Source organism: Euprymna scolopes, chromosome 6 (assembly GCF_053919585.1).
Source record: "Euprymna scolopes isolate OS-2025 chromosome 6, ASM5391958v1, whole genome shotgun sequence".
NCBI classification, from domain to species: Eukaryota; Metazoa; Mollusca; class Cephalopoda; order Sepiida; family Sepiolidae; genus Euprymna; species Euprymna scolopes.
In genome coordinates this window covers 113,535,448-113,558,256 of record NC_136487.1, presented here as the reverse complement: position 1 = coordinate 113,558,256, position 22,809 = coordinate 113,535,448, and the positions used below count along the sequence as shown (strand labels likewise).

At 31.4% G+C, this 22,809-nt stretch overlaps 1 protein-coding gene across 2 annotated transcripts in view; it reads left to right on the top strand.

Annotated features, from left to right (window-relative positions):
- Nucleotides 1-21,170, top strand: part of LOC145277886 (vesicle-fusing ATPase-like) — a 104,682-nt gene extending 83,512 nt beyond the window's left edge. For both annotated transcript variants that reach the window (XM_080129877.1, XM_080129876.1), the window contains exons 17-23: nt 446-602; nt 3,175-3,308; nt 6,773-6,839; nt 11,768-11,847; nt 16,061-16,257; nt 19,374-19,425; nt 21,050-21,170. In XM_080129877.1, the coding sequence (XP_079986003.1) occupies nt 446-602; nt 3,175-3,308; nt 6,773-6,839; nt 11,768-11,847; nt 16,061-16,257; nt 19,374-19,425; nt 21,050-21,127 (765 nt within the window). In that variant the 3' untranslated portion in view covers nt 21,128-21,170. The remainder of the gene's footprint in view (nt 1-445; nt 603-3,174; nt 3,309-6,772; nt 6,840-11,767; nt 11,848-16,060; nt 16,258-19,373; nt 19,426-21,049) is intronic.
- The last annotated feature ends 1,639 nt before the right edge of the window (nt 21,171-22,809 follow it).

Here is a 22,809-nt window from a genome sequence, read left to right as displayed (position 1 = left end):
AATCTTAACAAGAAAATGAATCTTTCAATCAGAACACAACCGGATTAGAACGAAGTTTTCAATATCCTTTTGGATAAAGTTATATATAAATAATAAATGATAATAAAATGTACTTATCTCAACACTTCATTGCTGCTCACAACATTACTAATTATCAGAATTTTCCGTGATTGGTCTCTAATTCATTAATCCATACATTAGAGACAGTAAGGTACATTTCTGATGACCCGTAATGCTGTGAATGTAAAATGGAAATATGCAAATAAAACTCTGTGAAATAGTTCATCAATTTTTGTTCTTTTACAGTTATATTTTAATTTATCAAGTTTATTATTTTCTACGCTATTTTTTAACATAATTTATGATTGACATTTTATTTTTCATTAAGAACTATTATTAATGTTTATATTTTAGAAATATTCTTTTTTTCTTTTCTTTTTTTTAGGCATTTGGTCGAAGTGATTTCAACTTCAAGTCATTCTTTCCTAATGGTATTATTGAATGGGGTGAGAGTGTGCAACAGGTGCTCACTGATGGTAAACTTCTCATCTCGCAGATCAAAAACAGCACAAAGACACCACTTCTGACATCATTATTACATGGTACGTCAGATTTCTATTCTCTTGTGCCCACAGAAATTCACAAGAAGGAATCTTATTTTATTATATACTGCGGATTTAGAAAAATGTCTTGGTAGAGATTTGGCTCACTTCTCAGCATTACCCAAAAAATGAAATTTAATTTCTCAGAGATCTCATAAAAAAACATCTTGGAATTTCAATTCTTCACAGAAAAAAAATCATCGTTTCCGAATGCCAAAATTGTTCACTTATTCACTTGTAGTAATGTCTGTCTGAAGATATCAGCTTCCTAGATTAAATGTACCAGACATTGATGTTATTGTTTTTTTTCCCCTTTCCCTTTGCAAAACTCAATCTTGTTCTGCAAAGCCAAAAACAAAAACAATTTTTCTCTACAAAACAACTAAATGCTATGAATACTGCAACCTCTCTCCCAAAGAAGAGACGTTGCGAGCCTATCCTTGTTTTATCGTTATTTCCATGGCAGGTGCTCGTCTGAACTCCAATCTCTGGCCCCCCCTCGACAATCTTTCAAGAAAAACACCCGTCTAGCCGAATCCACTGTGAAAAATTTCCCCACTCTTTATCTGTGCCTAAATCAAAACGTGGATTCCATGAACAAAGCTTCTTTCTTAGAACTGCATGCCTGTGGAACTCTGTTCCGTCTGCCTGCTTCCCCACCGGACTACAACTTGGATGTGTTCAAGTCTAATGTTAACAAATTCCTAATGAACCGCCCCCTTAAGTAAACACTTCATCAAATCTCCACACTAACGTAATGTACTTGCAATAACCCTTATCCCTGAGTGGCTTCCGGGCCTTGATAAGTGGTGATCACTGTGTAAAAAAAAAAAATAAAATAAAATAAATATTTGAAGATATAAAGAAACTCCTAAAATGATTGATAATCCATAAAATAAAACAACAAAACTAAACACCTTAAATCTATAAACAACTTGAAGCATGAGACCTTTTTTCCAAAATTACTTGATTTGGCATTAAATAACCCAAAAATGGTTGATATGCTGTAAAACAAAACCACCAAACAAACAAAACCAAAACTAGAAATCGCTCCTTTTTTAACCAAATGTTGTAGTCAATGATCTTTGTTCAAAATTACAGGGAATAAAGAATGAAGAACAAAACAACATTGGACAAAATAGACCAAATAATTTTACATTAATAAGCATCAAATATGACCCTTTGTGTAAGATTGATATTCCTAAACAAGTTAGAAGTATAGACATTTTTTAAAACATTCTTTCATAAGTTTTTATAGAGAGAGAGATAGAGAAAACTATAACAGTTTTTTCTTTTTATGAATAAAATTTATTGTGATCTGAGCTTTTAAAAATTAAAATTTTCCTTGTCAAAGTAAAACGTTTTTTCTTTTTTTTTTTTTTTTTTTTTTTTTCATAGTCCAATTTTGAGTAGACTCCTTATAAGAAAAGACAATCGAGTTTTGTCTCCTAGTCTGATTACTCTTAAAGAACAATGTTTTAAAAAGTGTCTACATTTGTACTCATTCAAATTAGTATAACTGCATTTGGAAGCATAACTAACTGGATTGTTTTTTCTTACAACAAAAAGTCCACTCAAGATTCAACAATAAAAAGAAAGAAAAAAAAAAAGAAAAAAAGATGTTTTACCTTGATAAGGAAAATTTTAATTTTCAGAAGCTCAGAATAAAATAAATTTTATTTATTTCAATAAACACATTATGGTTTTCTATAATATACATATATACACACACAAAGAAGGGCGTGTTAAGTAGTATAATTGATTCGTCCAAGCACTAAAAATACAGCAGCTTTGTAAATAACAAATTCTTCCTTTTCTGGGGAACACGGACAGATTACACAGGTAAGGAAGACATTTTTGTTAACATGAATAGGTTAAAACTAGATCCAATATCCAGAACTTTTTTTGTTCTTGTGTTTAAGGGAGGTGGTGTTTGATCTACACTGCTGGGGAGTAATGATTTAATATGTTTTGTTTTAAATCCCTGAAACAGTGTTTCATGGTAAACAACTGACGATCCCTGAAATAACATTAGGACTATTGTGAATTCGTGAAAGCAACTTTATTCAGCAATTGCAGGAGATTAATTGATTTACTGGCATAATAATTTTCCAACAAAGAAAAAAATTTTTTAATTTTTTATATATATAGTTTTAAAGGTTAAAAAAAAAACTTTCAAAACTAAATGTATAAACAAATTTAGTTTCAAAATTATTGCTTATAAATTTATTTCTTAAAAATTTATTTTAAAAGATTCTTATATTCAAAAGTGTCTAATTCCAAATCAAATTGTATTCAGAAATAATTTTTTTAAATAAGTGTCAAAGTAAAATTGAACATTTTGATTTAGCTAAAATTTGCTTGTTAATCAGACATTTTTTATTTTTTTTGTAAAACACTTTTATTAACATTCTATCTTACAAATCTTAACTTGTATCTTACTGACGTTGAAAGATTTTGACATAAAAGGAAGCTGTATAGAATTTAAATTTTGAATTATGAAAAAGAAAAAAGTAACAGAGCATTCAGTATATGTTTTTTTTATTTGCTTTTGTGTTCTTTTCCTTAACAGGTCCCCCTGGAGCTGGTAAATCTGCCCTCGGTGCTTATTTGATGGCCAATTCTGACTTACCTTTCGTCAAGGTCTGCTCACCAGAATCGATGATTGGCTTCAGTGAAATGGCCAAAGTTCAGTACATCAGAAAGGTACATTTTTTTCACTTGGCATTTCTTTTCTCTTTTTTTTTTTTTTTTTTTTAAAGTCATGTTTATGTTTGAAATAGAATTCTTTGTCACCTGTCATACTTTAGATTGATATAGCATGTCTCTTTTGTGCAAAATCTACACCAAATGATGATCATCAGAAGTAAAGTTTTTTTTTTAGTGGCAGTGAACTTTAAATTAAAATAAATCACAGAAAAATATTTTTATTATACAAATATGTGATTCATTCCAAAGATTAAGTTTTGAGAAATAGGATGGTACTTTTTTTTTTTTTAATACTGTTCAGTAAATATTTAAATTTCTTTTAGAAAGCCAAAACAATGTTTTTCACTTTAAATAAATATTTAAAAACATTAAGCAAACGTCTGACTCGTACGAACCCTTTTCAAGCAATTTCTTTGGTATTTGGAGGTGTAAAAATTTCTCCTAGTGGTAGTTCATCAGGATGTTAATTGGACAGTTTTAAAGTATTCAAGTGCAAGCATGCGGTTCACATGGCAATGTTTTAAGAAATAGTAGTATTGGAAGCTGGTCATGTTGTTAAAAGTTTGGGTATTCATTTTTGGACAATCTGCAGGTTTAACTAAAATTATGGCCAATCAATGTATGAGTGACTGCTCCTGCTGTTTGTCGTATAAAAATGTGTAAAGTTGCTTGAATCAACAGCAGCCGAATCGGACATTTAGTTCTGCTGTATTTTTGTTGTGTATAAGGCGCTTTACTCAAATTGTACGACTAAATAATACGATTATTTGCTCCTGCTGATTTGCTATTAAAGCAACTTCGACACAAACAAACTTTTGGGTTTGTCAGTGCAAAATATTGTAAAAATCTGTTTTGGTATTATTAAAATGAACAATAAAATGAATTTACTCACAAGTTTCAGTAAAGGTTATTTTTTTGGCAAATATATTATTAGATTCATAAAAAGTATTTACAAAAAGTAAATAATTTTTAAAAAATATTGTCTCTTAAGGCAGAAAGTAAATAGATTAATAAGTATTTATTTACATAATGAACTCCTTAAAGACTGACCAATTATTATCATTTTATCGAAGAATTACTTGACGCCATCTTTCATTTCGAATAATACACTTAGCGACAGCTCTTGGCAATGTTGGGAATGTATGGCAGACAATCGACTTTTCACCCTCTAGAAAAAAATTCTTTAAAATTAACACATTTAAAAGTTTTTGGGGTCGCTGAAAACGAAAATACATTTACAATTATAGCAAACGAGTAGTTTCCAAGATGTGAAGAAATGTTAGTTTAAAAATGTGGGGATCACTTTTCTATAATAAGAACGTATAATGAGCACCCACTTTATGGCCACCTGTTTTGGTGCTGGTAACGTGCAATGGACACAATTTTATATAAAATGAGCACCCACACGTTGATTCTCGCCCCTTCCCAACAAAAAAATCTGTGTTTACATAGGGGCGGCGGGCGGTACGATCGACTTTGAAAAAAGAACGGCAAAACTCTGTAAATATATTAATTTTAAAGGACATTTTCTAGAAGTGGTAAGTTGATTGTCTGCCCTTGTCGATCCTACATTCCCGACATTTCCAAGAGGTGTCGTTAGCAGTGTATCATTCGAAATGGAAGATGGCGTCAAGTAATTCTCCGATAAAACGTCATAATATTTGATTTTCTTAAATAAAAAAAAACTACTTGATCGATTTACGTCATTTTTGGAATATGATATCTTTGAGCGGTGACATGTACATACATCATAAAGATTTTTTTAAGATTTTTCTTGAAAAGATTTTTTTATAGGCCCAACTGTAGATATGTACCGACAAAGGTCACTTGTAAAATTTAATTTACCAGAAAAAAAAAACTCTTGGAGGAAAGTTGTGTCTGTGACAAAATTTGTTTTGTTTTTATTTCAATAAAAAAGAAATAAAGTTGTTTATTTTATTTTTTTACAAAGATTTTTAAAAAGTGGCACACTGTGTTGAAAAAAACAAAATCTTATTCTTTAAGGAATTGCCAAAAATAATCACGACTGTGACTAAAGTTGTTTTATTGTTTATTTTTATAACAATATTTTTTGCACTAACAAACTCAGTAGATTTTGCCCATGTAAGAGGAAATATTTAATAATAAGCAAGAGTTTTCTTTAGTAAATATCTTTTTAGGTATGGACTTAAAAAGATATTTGCTAAAAATCTCAAAACTTTTGAGTAAATTTGTTTTATTGTTTACTAGCATTTCAGCCCGGCGTTGCCCGGGTGTTTGGAGGTGTATGCTGAGCAAAAAAAAAAAGAGTAAATTTTTTTTTAATTTGACCCCTATTATGACCCCTTAAAATTTATAGTTTCGGGCTCAAATCACTTTATTAAGTTAGATCCAGGTTCAAGGAACCTATATCTAAAATTTCAAGTGTCTAGACCCAAAATTGTCGGAGGAGTTTGGTAGAGTTCTTAAAGGTCAAATCGTTGAAATTTGACCCCTTAACAGCCAAATTTCTGGCTGACACCCGTCACATCAATTTTCCCAAATCTCAGTACCCGGTATTTCAAATTTCAAGTCTATAGACTAAAAATTGACAGAGTTATTGCGTAGGGAAATGTACACAGACAGACAGACAGACACGTTCACTTTTATAGATATATAGATTACAAGATTGTTTTACAATATTTTATACTGATGAATCCAGTCGATTGCCTCTGTCAAAGTTGCTTTAATCAGCAGCAGCAGCTATTATCCGTACATTGATTGTACGTCATTTCTAGTAAAACCAAACAATCTGCTATTCTTTAAAATGAGCAGATGCAATCGAAATATGTATAGTGGAGTGACAGGTTCTGGTTAAACTGTTATTCCAAATAAATGATTCAGAATAAGGGAGCAATAAGTAATCAAAACTGTAATCATTACATATTACATGTAAAATAGTATTATATAGAAAGTCAAATACTAAGCTAGTTACATACGAAAAAGTAACCAGAAAAAATAAAATGAAGCGATGAGTTTAGGTTACGGAGGAGGAGGAGTAATTTGCATTGGAGTAAAGCCTTAGCATATCTCTCAGTGGGATTACATATTTGAGAGAGTTCATCCAACAGAAAAAAAAAATTAATAATTGTAAAGCAGGAACAAAATGTATGTATTGTGGTCTAGGAACACCCTTTAGTAGTAACTGTAAGTAGCAAATGTAAAAGTTGTGCATAGGAAGCGTTTATTTATAATCCTATACTGTCAAAAGTGCCAGGGGAAAAAATGCATCAAATTTATTATATATAGCAATTAATTCAATACAATGAATCCTTCCCAGTGGGTATAGTTTTGGCATTAAATAATGCTGAAAGATAAGATGACTTGTAGAGTTCTAAATAAGGAACAATTTTTTTATTGTTTATTTCATATTTCTTGGATGATATTTCCTTGTTTTGTTGAATCTGTTCTGGTAGTCATTCGTTTTTATTTTTCATTTTTAGATCTTTGAGGATGCGTACAAATCACCTCTCAGCATTATTCTGCTTGATGATATTGAAAGAATTATTGGTAAGTGACTGCTAAATTGATTTTGCTTTTATGTTGACATGTACATGCAATGTTGATATGCTGAAATGTACATGCGATAGCCATAACAAAACATTTGATCATCATCTTCATCTTTAATACAAAACGATACTCCAGAATAAAAGAAAACTTAATTTTTGCTATAACACTTCTTTTTTTTTTTTTTTACTTTTTATGTTGTACTAAGATTTTGAATTTTACTCGCAATATTTAGTAAAAATAGTAAAAATAATAAATTTTTTAAGTAAAAAAAAACAGTTTTTATTTCCAACAATTTTAATTTAATCAAAATAAACAGAACACTTTGAAACATAAAATATGGAGATCCTACAGTATAAAACAACTTATGAATTTTTGGAAGCTATTTTTTTCAATCCTTAATTATCTTTGACTTCTGCTGCCAATCCTTTTTTCTGTTTGGGAAGTCAGAAGACATTTCCTCCCTCCTACTCTCTAACTTAAATATGAAAAGAAAAGAAGGTGAAAAGAAGATCCAGTTTTAGAAAATTCATTCCTATCTATACATGCAAACATTAAAAATATGAAAAATATGTATTATTTAATAAGAGAAATATCATAAACTTAAAATCATGGTGCGGAACTCAAATTTATATATGTTAAGGCCTACAACTGCACCATTTGTTCATTTTCACCAAGATTTGATGCCCCCTGGATACTTTTTTTTGGGGCTAAAATGTGTGTGTGTGGGGGGGGGGGGGGAGAAATGCTGAACTTAGTAATTTTTTTATGCCTCGTTCACTGTGCGCTAACTGGGGACCATGCATGCTTCACTTGTGTTACTCATAACAAGGCAAACTGCCACCGAGATGTAAGGAATTACTGTATTAGGGACTATGCCTACATGCATACTTTAAATAGGGAGTGGAGTAGCAAGATATCTGTTCACTTTATACTTAAATTTCTGCATGGTAGTAGAATCAGGGAAGAAAATCCTGAAATCTAATAATTTGAGAGAATAAACTTTCAAAGTTAAAGGCCCTCCGGCATTATCAGACCTTTACAGTGAAGGTGTGAGAGTTTTCTGCTTGTCTAAAAATGTCGTTTTCATATTTTCGTCATGACTTATCAAGTGTCTAGTGAGTGTTTTAAAGCCAGTTAGATTAAAAGCTTTTGATACTCGACTCTGAACTATGAGGTGGTCTATTTCGCATGGAATTTATTTGCGCTGAAATATTAATGAACTGAAAGCTTTTTCTTACCTAACAAATCAAATCCAGTTGTTAATAGGACAAACTCTAACATGATTTTGAATTGATGGCTTCTTCTTAATTAGCTTCTTAATTTGTGTTCTCATAACTTAAGACAGAATGACAGAGAAGCAGCTTTAAATTTTATTCATTTTTTTTCTAACCTTTTGGATGGCATCATTTTTGATGTGATTCACACTTTTCTTACTTTTTTTTTTACACAGTGATCACCACTTATCAAGGCCCGGAAGCCACTCAGGGATAAGGGTTATTGCAAGTACATTACGTTTGTGTGGAGATTTGATGAAGTGTTTACTTAAGGGGGTGGTTCATTAGGAATTTGTTAACGTTGGACTTGAACACATCCAAGTTGTAGTCCGGTGGGAAGCAGGCAGACGGAACAGAGTTCCACAGGCGTGCAGTTCTAAGAAAGAAGCTTTGTTCATGGAATCCACGTTTTGATTTAGGCACAGATATAGAGTGGGGGAAATTTTTCACAGTGGATTCAGCTAGACGGGTGTTTTTCGTGAAAGATTGGCGAAGGGGGACCAGAGATTGGAGTTCCGGTTTTTCCATTCATGTATTTTATCACATCTGATCTTTTTACTTTGCCAGACAATCTTTTACTTCAGCTGTCTTTGGATGCTTCTAAGAACATCCAAATAGAAAATAACAATTATTAGATCTTGAAAAACAATGTCTTTGGGAAACAAACATTGATAAACTCGCATTTAGTTTAACCCAAACCAAAATTTTGTTATATCTAAAAACTTTAATAAGGGCACATAGATATTTGAAAAACATTAACAAAGATACTAAATTTATTCACCAAATTATGATCTTTTAATGTTTGTTGGAAATTAGAAATTTTGCCCTTTTATATGCTATTGGTCCAAAATCCAAACTCTGCAGTGTATAGCTACATAATTTTCTTGGCTAAAACTTTTATACTTGGAAAAAAAATCAGTTGTAGTTTGCTTCTTTTTTTTTTTTTGCATATATTAAGAAAACTGTATCACGAAATAAAATGTTATTTTTATTACATCTAAAAACTCTTAATGTGGTCAAATGGATCATTGCAAAACAAATCAAATTTATTTTAACAGCACAATTAGCTACCAAATTATGACCTTTTAAAGTTTGTTGGAAATTGGAAAAATTGTCGTCTTGTGTACTGTTGGACCAGAAATCAATTTTCAGTACATAACTAAAAATGCAAGCTTCAAATGAGGTAGAAATCCTTACAAATGTATCATGTCATCTTTTGGTAAATAAAATTTAATCATTACCCCCCCCTTCCCAACTCTCTAGAAATAACATGCAAGAATGACAGAACAAAAGCACAACTATAATTGTGCATATAAGACTCATTTCAACAGTTAACACAGCAGATTTTTATAGTAGATTTTTCTTTCAATAATAAATCAATTAAAAACACTGATTTAGATCATCAAAAAACACAGAAAAACAATTTGATAATTGGGCAAAAAGTTTTAAATCAAGTTAAAGTTTTCAACTTGGATTTTTTGTTGAAAGATCCTATATTACAATAGAAAAAATCGAACATGAAAAGTAATATGGTTAAGCTTAAACATGGAAAAGAAAAGACAAGATATTTTAGTAAAAAAATATAAATTTATAACTTAAAATATTGCAGCATTAAGAATTGATTATATAATGTTAAATTGAATTTTTAAAAAAAAAATTCCTAATGCTGCAATATTTTAAGTTATAAATTTAATATATTTTTTACTAAAATATCTTGTCCTTTTCTTTTCAATGTTTAAGCTTAACCATATTACTTTTCATGTTCGAATTTTTCTATTGTAATCCATGATTTTTCCAGGCTTCCAGTAAATTTATTTGTTCTTTGTTTAATTTCAGTCTTATTTTTTTTGCCCCCATAAACATGTATAAAACAATGTATGGCACTTGTCTGCTTTCATTCTCTCTGTTTCACTTGTTACTTCTCTTTTCATGAGAGTGGTGAATCGGTAGTAACACTGGTCGTTGAAGCGATGTGGTTGCTATGGAAACCAGTCATAAAAAGCGTTGCTCACCTCCTTATGTTTTTTTCATGATTTTGAACACCAGTAAATTCGTTAATAACTTTTGTTTTACTGAATGAAAATTGAAATTTTTTCACAATATAGCTGAGAAGGTGATGTATAAACTGTAATAATTGTTTGAAATTTGGTCGAAAAATGAGTGTGCGGTGAAGCTTTAAAGCAGTTCTAAATGACTAAAACTGCCACTTTACCATATATTTAAACACTACCATGTTTGAATAATTAAGCCCACAATATTGGTAAGTGGCTCTTTCTCTTAAAGATGAGTTTTTTTTTTCTTCATGGAGACATGCACATTAAGTTGAAAACAAGAAAAAAACATTAAAAATAAATCAGGCGTCAATGAAAATAGTAACATAGCTTGAAGTAACTTGGGGGAGGGGGGGGGCTATTAATGGCATAAAGAATTGTATGATTATAAAAGAAAAAGATTAAATTTTATCAAAATAATCCCCAAATTAAATGAATTGGAATTGAAAGGAATTTCACTGTTTTGTACATTTAAAGCATCTGATTTGTGGCACTTATTTATATATCTACACATTTATTTATTTATTTTGCATTTTTAATGCAAACTAATTTAAAATAAATAAACTCATTTTTCATTTCTATATATGAAAGCATAAATTGAAATTATATAATTTTATGGAATTAAAAAGTATTGAAGGAGTCTTTAAATGGGGACTTATTAAGATACAAGAAGCTCAACATGTAAGGTGGAGCTTAAATATAGTTTACCAATTTTAACCTTTATTCTGCCCCTAAGTAGATCCCTTAGGAAACCTCCAGATATTTGAAATTTTGACATTTTTAAAACCCCATTCTGACGTTAACACACCGCTTTCCTTGTATTATCAATCCACTGGATTCCTCCTCTACTTCCATCCTATTATCTCCCTTTTATTTTCAGATATTTTAATATTTCCTTCCTAATGTACTCTAAGCTAGATGTCACATTCTATTATATGTAACCTGGCTCCTTCTCTCCTCTTTTGATGAGAGGCTTCATAATGCCTAGGTATAAAGAGCATTTATAACCCCCTCCTCTTATCGATGTCTTTTTCTTATTGAACTGATAAATAAATATATATATTCACCACTAAATAAATAAATAAATAAATATATATGTTCACCACTATATATATTTTGCATTGGTGCTCGGCTTTGCCTGGTCATAAAATACGCTTAAATATAATATCTTAATTTATTCAGATTTCATATATATTATTATAGTCTATTCTCTATCGATTATTATATATTATATTGTACGCGATATATAGTAGTGATTTCAAAAGTTAAAAAAAAAAAATGAATTGAGTGCCATTAGCTAGAATTGAAACCAAAACCAAAACTTATGGAGAATTCTGTGCAAAATTATTTATTGCAAGATTGAAGCAAGTAAGCAAGGACTCCTGCACCGGTCCACAAAGTTTTATACTTATTAAGATATATGTATGCACCCACCCGCACACACACATACATCCTCACGTACATATATGTACGTGCATACGCAGAGATAAGATTAAATGAAGCAAACAAGCAAGCAAGGATGCCCGGACGGTCCACAGAGTTTTATAATTATTTTAGATTGAAATGTTCTGTTTTTTTTTGTTTTTTTTCCTTCTATTTCCAGATTATGTTGCAATTGGTCCCCGGTTTTCCAACAATGTGTTGCAGTGCTTGCTAATTCTACTGAAAAGATCTCCACCAATGGTAAATTATTAAACTGACATTTCTTTCTTTTAATAGTTTGTCTTTTCTATTTTTAATGTATTTGTACTATAATAATCTGCCATTCTTTTATAACGGAATCTGAAAGTTGAAAAAAAACATGCTCGCACGCACATACGCATGCACATTTGAAATTTTCTTATAACTTTATCAATATGGATTTACTTGTACGGTTTATTGCTGACACCCAAGTAAATCATGTGTACAAACTTGTTCTTCTTTATCATCATCATCATCAACAATGACAGTAATAATAACTTATCTCAGACCATGTCTTTATTTATCCCTCTTTCTCTTAAGTTCATTTTTATTACTTCCTCCCATGTTTTCCTTGGTCTTCCCCTCTGAACTGGACCTGCTACCTTAACTGTTCTACATCTACTAACCAAAGAACCGCCATTCATTCTTTCAACATGGCCATATCATCGAAGTCTCTGGTCCTTCAAACATCTCTCTGTACTGTTGAGTCATCAGAACTAAGTTTTGCTGGAGTCTATTTTTAGTAGTTCTCCTTCAGTGATTTCAGCCTCTTTATCAGCAGCCATTCGCATCCCTGTTTATTCCATAGTATTTGTGACATCTGTTTGTCTGTCAACAGATGTAATTGAAACCAGCCGCATACCATTTTACAAGGAATACAATGCTAACATTAATTTTGTATTGATGGTTTTTACAATAATATCTTGCGGCTTGTATTTGCAATCCAAAGCAAAAAACAAAGACTGTTTTATTTTATTTATAACTTTTAAATGAGAATGAAACAATAATAAAAATGCTAAAATCTTTTTATGTCTGTCTGTGTGTATGCGACTGAAAAAGAAAAAAAGAAAGCATAACCATCTTGAGTAAAATTTTACAAAGAATTCAATGGCGGTGATAATTTTGTGGTGTCTGCATTCATGCGGGACATTCATATAGTAAAGATATATTTTATTTATAACAAAGCCCTGTAACAGGATCAAACAACTTTTCAAGGGTAAGATTTTCCAACGAATTCAACAATGACAATTATCTACTATTATATAAAAGGAACTTTGTGTGCGAGTTTGTTCCCTATCGACTTGTAAACAGTTGGCTGATTTTTTTTAATTTCACACGAAGGACCTTGATATGTCTGAGAGTGTTCTTATATAGGTTTTCAATCAGAATGCCTCCAATAAGTATTGAAAATTGATGATAAAAAAAATCCGATTAAAGAAGAAAGTTCAATTTTGCTTAAAGTTAACACTTTTATACAACCTAATATCACAAGTGCATTTGAGAAGTTTTATCACCACACAAGCACAAAGGCCCAGCCTATAAAATCAACTGTAGATTCTTTTATAAATCAGAGGTGCATTCAAAATGAATGTTTCTTTTCACAACACGATTGAACCATGGTACTTGACTTTTTGTACATTTAACTTTAATTAAAATGATTATGTAAAAATAATTTCATAAAAATCAACAGTTGGTTCTTTGATAAAATCGGCATATTCGAAATGAATGTTTCTGTTTAGAGCACAACTGAATCATGATATTGTTGCGTTGTGTGCACTCAGTATATATAACTGCATGGACAAATGGTCGCCGGACAAGTTTACCGACGAGTGTATATTTTGAATGACAACTAAAAGACTCGACTGTTTACAAAAGAATTTGAGTTTATTTTCAACAATCTTTCTTTACACTTTGATGTCGGTTGTCACTGACTCCACTAGCGAGGAGAGAGGTGTTGAGAGAGATAGGTGGCGTGGCGGGGGGTGTTGACAGACGACAGACTTGTTTCTCATCGCGTCGGCCGCTACTCTTTTTCGTAAAACCAAAACATCTTTGTTTATATTGGTATCGGTCACGTTTCTCTAGCCCAGCTGTGAATGTCAGCTGCATTCCGATCTGGTCATAAAATATTTGTTGATGTTATTATTTTCGATTGTAGGCCAATTTCCTTTTGTTTGTTTGGCCTTGAAACATCACCGCATTCCAATTATGTGTCACTAGCTCAGATGACGCTCGTGCAACATTCCATGTTGCCATGGTTGAAACGTGACCCTCACATCACGTTCTTAGCTTGCCTCTCCGATTTCTTCACAGCCTGTCCCCTTATTATACAACAATATTTGATACTTTTTCATTTTAAACGTTTACAGATAATTTTATCAAATCAACAGTAGATTTTCTACAGTGCAATGTAGACTATAATGTATTGTGGACTAAGTCACTGCAAGGAGGCATGTAAAGGTTTCTCTCAGTACACTACAGGGGAGGGGGTTTCTAACTAGTGCTGGCAATTAATTGATTTGATTAAAAATGGGCGATTTCACCGATTTTGATGAAAATAAAAGTATGAAATGGTGGAACATTTGTTGATCCTTATTCAATCCCAAACAATGCCGGGTCTTCCTGCTAGTTCATTATAAGTGCTTGATTTTTCAGAAATTTACAATAAAATCTAAGAATAATGGAGTAAAAACTGTTTTTAACTTTTATGCTTTTCACCACTTAAAGTCACAAATTTATGTTTTGGAATATTTGAGATGATAATATTTGGATTATTCCCCTTCCTCCATAAAAAAAAAAAATGCTATATTAATAAGCTGTACTATTAAACGTCTTGACAAGATTAGGCTGAAAGCTCCCAAAATTCATACTAGAATTGTCCATATGGACCATGGCATAATGGTTAAATGTGATAGTTAATAATCTCTTCTAAGTGACAGGTTTCTGGAGGGTGAAGGTTCAATCCTTACAACAGGCAGTAACTAAAAATAATATTAATCAATCAAAAATTGGATTAAATAAAAAGTTCAGTTCTGTAGTGGAATTGTTATGAAAAATGAATTGTTTACTGCTCCAGTGATGATGGCTTCTATCGCCAACTTGTGTGCCACACCTGCAGTAGAAAGCAGACAATATCTATCCCGAAGAAGTAATTGTAGACAGCCATCTGGGAAAACAAAGTGAGCTGCATCCAATTATGCAAATGATTATTTTTGTTAACCAATCAATGACATTTTGGATGAGTTCAATTAACAACTAGTCTGCTGCTCAGTTTTAGTCAGTGTTTGTAAATTCACTTCCCATTGCGATAACTCGTATTCATTAAAGGTCCTGTTTGTTAACTTGTAGCACTTGGTTTATTTGCCCATCAAGGTTTAAGACAGTTTTTTTTTTTTTTTTTTTTTTTTTTCATGGGTGTCACCACTTATCAAGGCCCAGAGGCCACTCGAGGATAAGGGTTAATAGGTATACATTAGTCATTGTGATTTTAGCATAGTAAACAGTGGGAATTTTGTAACTTGGATTACTTAGGGGGACGATTCAATTAGAACTTGTTCACATTGGACTTTTTCTTTTTTTTTTTTTTTTTTTTTTCAGCACATTATCAAGGCCAAGAGGCCACTCAAGGATAAGGGTTAAAGAGTGTACAGTAGAAATTGGACAATATAATAATCATTAGTAATGAAAATTTGTTAAATTTGATAACTTATATGGAACGGCTCAGAGATTAGTTGATCTTTGGCTTTTTGTATGGCTTGTTCGCTGGTCCATGAGGTTGAGAGTACAAACTGTATCCTGATACAAGTTTGAAATTTTGTATAGGTTCCCAAGTTTGAAAAGATGTACCTGAAAAAGGCAGGAGATTACATTAGCCAAAACGTTGTGAAAATGACATCCAAGATAAAATTAGTATTTTGAATAATTCAAATAAATTTTTATACTACATTTTGTTTTCATCTTTTGATTTATAAAAATCGCTTTAATTCTTAGACAGTGCCGGTGCCTCTGTTGTTTATATTTACTTACTTTCTCGGCGGGTCAGGTAGATTTTGAAAAGACAGCATGCTAGGTGAAATGCATTCTGACCTACAAAGAATGTCTTAGTAGCTTCATCAGTATTCCCCGGTAGGAGTATCTCAGATTATTAGCAATAAGGTAACCTTGTCTCGGAAAGAAGGTAAATTCTACAAGGATGGACATCCTAGGCTTGAACAGAACGATCTTGCAACTGAACAGAAGCAAGATCGCTGTCGGGATGATTGTCAAGGTCATGCCCTCAGCTGAGTCTCTGTTTTTTTATTATTCAAAGACAAAAGAAATCTGGCAATACCATGGAACTCAATAGTCTGAGATATTATTTGTATGAAATGATTAATCATAGTTTCTGATTCTTTAGTGATTCTGGGATTTTCTTCTGTGCCTCTTTTCATTGCAGGGTCGTCGGCTACTTGTGATTGGTACAACCGGTCTGAAAGATGTGCTTCTTGAAATGGGGATGTTGAATGCTTTTATGCGGAACCAACACGTGGCTGTCCTCAGCAAACCTGAACACCTTATAGCGGCTCTCACGGAACTGGAGATTTTCAACTCTGATGAAATGAGGAAGATTAAACAGAGTATCCAACGTATGAGGTTCGTTGCACTTGTATTTTATTTCTTTTTTTTTTTTTCAACAAAAACCTAACAAAATTTTATTTATTCTTTCTACACTTATCTAACCATTTTTTTTTTTTAATTTAAATTAAAATATTGTTTTTTCAATTTAAAATAATTTTTTATTTAAATTTTGTCTTTAAAACACTGCTCCTCTCACTTGTATTACAAGAAAGATTAAAAAACTACATATACTGTGATACCATCGACAACTCTCCACCCCTGGTGTTAGGAAGTAAAAAGAAAGAAAAAAATAAAACAAAAATAAAGAGGAAACAAGTTTATCAGCAGGAGAAGGGAGAGGAAGTTGTTCACTAAGGTACACAAAAGGAAACTAAAATAGGATTGTTAATCAAGGTATAGCAGACAAGACTGGATAAAGGGAGATATATTTTAAAGTTAGTTTTAAGAGTGACAATGAATTTTGCGACAGTTAGGGACAGTTTGTGGTCTTGGGTTTATGACAATTGACAATAGTTGCAAGTTAAACTCTGTTGAAGGCAGATCGTGGCTTGAATCAGATCCAGAGAACAGGAGATAAGCTGACACCAATTGATGATTATGGCCTTGACAAAACATAGATGTGGACCATAGCATGTAGAGGGTAGATGGTGTCACACACACACACACACACACACACACACTTAGAATGTAAGTGATATTTGCAGAATGTGTCAGACTTTGTGGTTTTTGCATTATGTTTTAGTTTATTTTTTTATACTCGTGAACCTATGCGCCCCTCCCCACCCCACCATTGGCAGCCACTAATGTGAGACAATGACACGGCCAGAAGAGAAGACAAAGGAAAAGAAGACCACAGACATGTTGGGGGTCAGCGATTGTCAAGTGAAAAAGAACGCACATGATTCTATCATAATACTACAGTTAGATTTTTATAGTTTAATACGCTTGAAAACAAGTTGTCTAATCATATAAAAAGTAGCCTCCAATGTAAATCATTCAAGAATAAATTCGATGAATTCAAAAATAATATTTAAAAAAAAAGATCTTCTTACTTAAACTAACCTAACATGAAGTCTTCCATTTTTAATCTTATTTTTATACTTTGAATTTAATCTTGCAATGCTATTTCACTTTGCTAATTTGATTTGATGACCTGACACTGTTTAAATACCAGCATCAACTACCTTAGTCACTTCTAACATGCCGACATAGATTTTGCTCAACATTTTCTTCAAAACAATCATGTATATTCATCATCTATCTTCATTTTCAGAATTTTTTAAATCACCTACAAACAATCAGATCTAGCAATATTGGTGGCTGCTTGGTAATCATTATGATAAAGTTTGTGCTCTTACCTGGGATGTGACTTGCATCCTCATCAATAACAGGATCAGCAACAAATCTTAGACAGATAGCAACATCAGTGTAGAACTGCCAGCAATTAAAATACATCATGTTTTTATTTCAACAGATTTTAATTTTAACCTGTCACTGTGAACTAGAATAGAGCAATGGAAAGGATTTCCTTAATAATACGATGATTAATGATGCGTCATATCAGGGACCATTGACAGGCATCTCTTTTGCCTTTGCCAATAAAACTTTCTGGTATTACATTTTAAAATGTGGAAACTGAAAAAGATTATTTCAAATCATACAGCAACAAATTGGAATGTTTATGCAAACTTTTGAATTTAAATCTTGTATTCATATTTTTGTTAAATGTTGATTTATCAAATAAATTTGAAGATGTGGGATTTTGCTACTTGTTAGCCTAGTCTGGAGTATTTACATTGAGGAGGCATCAGTGCTACTAGTTTAATCAAAGTACTTGTAAACAAGCACAGACATACAACAGTGTGGTGATAGGAGAGGATGTTCTATTCCTACCTATATGCATATGTCTTTGTCATATTCACAAGGAGATTTCTTGATATTAGTATTATAGAAGCAGTATGTTTCTGTGGATATTAAACAATATACCCAACTGTCAAGAACATGATTAGATAGTTATAGAGATATGGTGTTTGCGTCTAACAAAATAAATTTAATGCAATTCTGAAGTTTTGAAATGAATGTGAATTTTTGTATCCTTTTGATTAATCAGAAAATTTAGAGGCAGCACATATGGTAAAAAATAGCAATATCATTAGCATACCAGCATAGAATTCAATCACATTTTGATCCCCTTAATTACAAATTCACAGGAGAAAAAAGAGCAATAACAAAAACATAGGGAGGTAACTTCACAAAAAAAACTTTTTCCTTTCGAGTTGTCTCCCTTGCATTGTGTGTATGTGTTTTGTTTTTTTTAATAAAAATACACATGGGCATCGATCCTCTGTTTCGTAAAACACTGTAGCAGTTACAGAGAACTATTTTCTCTGGTGAATCAATGCTCCCCTCTATCAGCTAACAGGGTGCATTGATTCATCTGCTCCCTAAAACGTTTAGAGGGAATGTCAGTCAGCCAGAACTGAACAAGCAACAACTCTTCTCTTGTTCCCTGTCCACCAGACATCTTGCTTTAGCATTGACGGCCTCCACTGGAGACAACAGCTATTAGCTGGTGACGACACAGTACTGACTGACCGACGACGACCTCAAAAAGAACTTTCTGTTCTTTTTTCCTTTTTCACAGTCCGACCTGCCAGTTCCTGCTACAAATAAATATTTCAAATTGTTAAAAAGAAGTTTGTTGCTCTTTTGTGCAGTGTTCTTTAAATATATTTTATTAGGAAGGTAAAACAGTTACCTTTCCAAAAAGCACCTTTTTTTTCACTAATATTAACAATTAGCGTAGATAAAAAATTGAAAATGAAAAATTGAGTCATAGGAAAGCCTTAAAAAAATATTTTAGTGACCCTTGAAGATTGAACTTTTTTTTAGGATCTATGAATTCACCCTCAAACCCATGGTTTGAATTTTGTCAATGCAGAGCTAACCCCTCTTTCCCTTAGGAAAAGGAAACATGTATGCAACACCCGAAGAAGGCTGCAGGGTACAGCGACCGAAACGTTGTGCCAATAACACCCAAGATGAGAATTATTGTCCGATGAATCAAAATAATACAAAATAAATTTAAGTATGAGAAAATGTTTTATTTGATTTTTGATTTTGCTTTTCAGATTTCATATTGGCATTAAGAAGTTACTTATGATGGCAGAATTTGTACGACAAGTAAGTAACAAGAACATTTTATTTATTTAAATGATAATTATTTTTATTACTTTGCTTAACTTGATAATTTATTCAATTTTATAAAAGGGGTTCAAGAATATTGTGGAGGTCTGTGTTTATGATGGTCATCTATAAACAGCAAAGACAGCATTTTACTTTCTTGGGCCCCAACAAAGGAGGGATTGGACCTAGTAATTTACTCTCATTCGTCTGCTTATTTGTTTGCATTTTTCTCAATAACCACTCCTTCTTTTTTTTTAATTTTTTTTTTTTTTTAATTTTGCACAAAAATTAGTCATGGTGGTAGTAAATTTTTGCCAAAATGGATTTTCTGTGATCTCTGGTCGCCTCCCTAGGGGCCATTATATGGGTAAAATTGCCGTTCATTTGTTCGGACATCAATTTCAGTTTCTTAAAGTATTTTTGTTAAAATGCCTGATCGCGACTCTTAAGCAAATAATACTTAAAAATTGGTACAAACCTCTGATTTTGTGCAGCATGTATGGTTCTGGTCACGGACAAATAAAAAGAAAAAAAAAACTGAATGCTGTGTCTAATTATATGATGGTGGTCAATAGCTATTTTACTACAAAATAAATATTTGAATCAGAGTTGTCAATTTTCTTGCTGAACATTCATCCATGTTAGCAACAAAAAAAATGTATTTCAATGTAATTTCTTTGAAAAAATAATTTATTCATTTCAGAAGACATTTCGGATAGATGCCATTATTTTCTGATAAAGACCTGCAACAGACTTGTAGATGAAAAGAGAAAGGAAGTCTTTTTCTCTTCCTTGTCCTTTTTTTAGTTGCCTTAGAGAGGGTGGAATTTCTTTATATTTTGAATTGATACCATTCACCATAGTATTAATTGTTTGTAAGCCAATTGCCATTTATAGAGACAGCCATGTTCGAACCTCACCAGGGGGCATGATTATTTTTTCTTAGATTTTGTGTCAAAATGAACTTACAGATTTTAGATTACAGATTGTTTAGTTTTACTTTGAATTTTTCTTTTTTTTTTCTTAATCTACATAATTTTCAAAAATTAGGATCTCAAGCAACACTGGATAGACCTACTAGTAACAAAATAATAAACCAATCTAACTTCATTTCAAAAGTTACAATAGACAAAATAGAAAATATTTTCTTTGTCTTAATCCTGAATTTGTTTAGTACTTATGCTATTATTTTTATAATGCATGTGATATATATTTATTTGAATAAATACTAAATAATTAAATTGCAAAGAATTTTTTTTTCCATTACTGGAACGATGAAAATTGTTAATATTTATTTTTTTCTGTTAAGATTTTTAATGTTAACAATTAATTTGTTACTTCTTTTACATTGTATATAATACATAGGTGACACCATGTAGCCCTGTTTGTTTAAAAATAAACATTAAAATTATCAGTACATCAGAAACATCAACATATTAAGAATCCTACTTAAGTATGGTGATGAGAGTATCAGTGTAAATTACTACTGCACTTGCGAAGAGCACATCAAGCAAAGTGGCGCAGAAATATAAATATTAATGTTTATGTGGATAATAGTCTGAAGAGAAATAATCAAAACTTTTTGTATTCTTTTTAATTGGGATTTTTTTTTTTTTCACAGGTGGACCAGAATGAACGAGTGGACCAATTCTTATATCGGATGCAGGATGAAGGATGCATGTTTGCTGATGATATGTAAAAAAAAAAAAATGTAAAAAAAAAATCTCTGATAGTAATTTTACTATTGTTGTTATTGTTATTATTGTGGCTGCTGTTTACTGTTTTTTTTTTTTTTCTATTTAATAAAAAAAATGTCTCTCTTATTGATCCATATTATTTGGATAAGATTAAAAAAAAAAAAAAATATATATATATATATATATATATCTTTTTAAATCACCCATGTTTATTGCCCTCTTCTCTACTAAGATTTGACATCCTCGTTCCTTAGTCCATTGAGTCCATTCTCCTTATATAGTCGAGGGGGGGTGATAGAAATAGTACATCAAATGATCACTTCCCTTGTCAGCTCACTACCTCCTCTCATTATTTAGTTTGAATAGATTTCTTGCCTACCTCCTGACACCTAATAAGTAATCTTGACGTCAATTCTCTTTTATCATATTCTAAGAATTTATATAAAAGTGCAAAAAAATGTATCTTGAATGTATTTAGTTATTGTGTTGCTTCTGATTTTTTATTTTTTTTATTTATTGAAAAATACATCTTGATGATGTTCCTCTGTGATGTGCTGGTTTCATCACGAGTTCCTGGTTTTTCAACATCATACCCATTAACCAGTAATCGAGGCCTAATTTTCTGATATTTCAAGTGCATATATTGTGCTTGTAGCTGGATAATATTGTGTTTGTAGCCTGTTTTAGTTACTCATGATTATCAATTGATTATTGATTGATAGTTTGAACATTTTGGTTTATTTGGACTACTGTTCTTATCTTAGATGTTCGCACAATGGATTGGTCAATGTAATCTTTGACCTTCAGCTGCATCTTGTCGAACTCTGGAATCCACAGAATTTTTAATTGTATTTAATCTATTTCAATAGATTGTTCGTGGATTCATGACACAATGGATAAAGTGCTCAGTAATAATCTTATGGAGATTGAAAGTTCAATCTACAGTTCAGACAATACTAAAAATCTAATTAAGAATTAAAACTTTTATCCAGTCATAGCTGATAGAAAAAGAGCAATCTACCCCTTGTGGGTTAAATAGATGGTTCAGTTTGAACTTCCATACAGATGAGAATAAAATCCAAGATGAGAACAATAGTCTGGATGATTCAAATAATATCAATTATCAATTTTCATCTCAAAAATTCCGAAACATAATTTGTGGATGCATTAAGATTTTTCATGGGAAACGAGAATAACTTAAAATAAGAAAAACTGAATTTCAATCAAGTATGTTTCCTGTCCAGCTTGATAATGACAAATAATAAAACCAACATCTGTACATGTTCTTGTTTTCTTCAAGTTGCTTTATGTTAAGCTTTAAGTGTTTTGCTGAAAATAAAATTTTAAGATTATCTTCACAATTAAGTATTATGATAAACTTTTATTCAAGGATGAAAATGTTGGTTTTTTTTGTGATCTTTATGATTATTAAGTGGAATATTTTTCTGTAAAATAAAAGATAGAAAATATATTATCCAACTGTTTTAAAAAAATATTGTACAAAAAAAAAATAGCAATGAAAATGTTTTTAAAGAACAAAATCCACATCTTGTGGTCATTTTATCTTTTTTCATTCGGCTTACAGATATTGTTCATTTTATTTTTGTTCAAAATTATATTTTTTTTCAATCAAGTGTATCAATATTTTTGTTTATGTAATTATATATATAATTACTCATGGTAC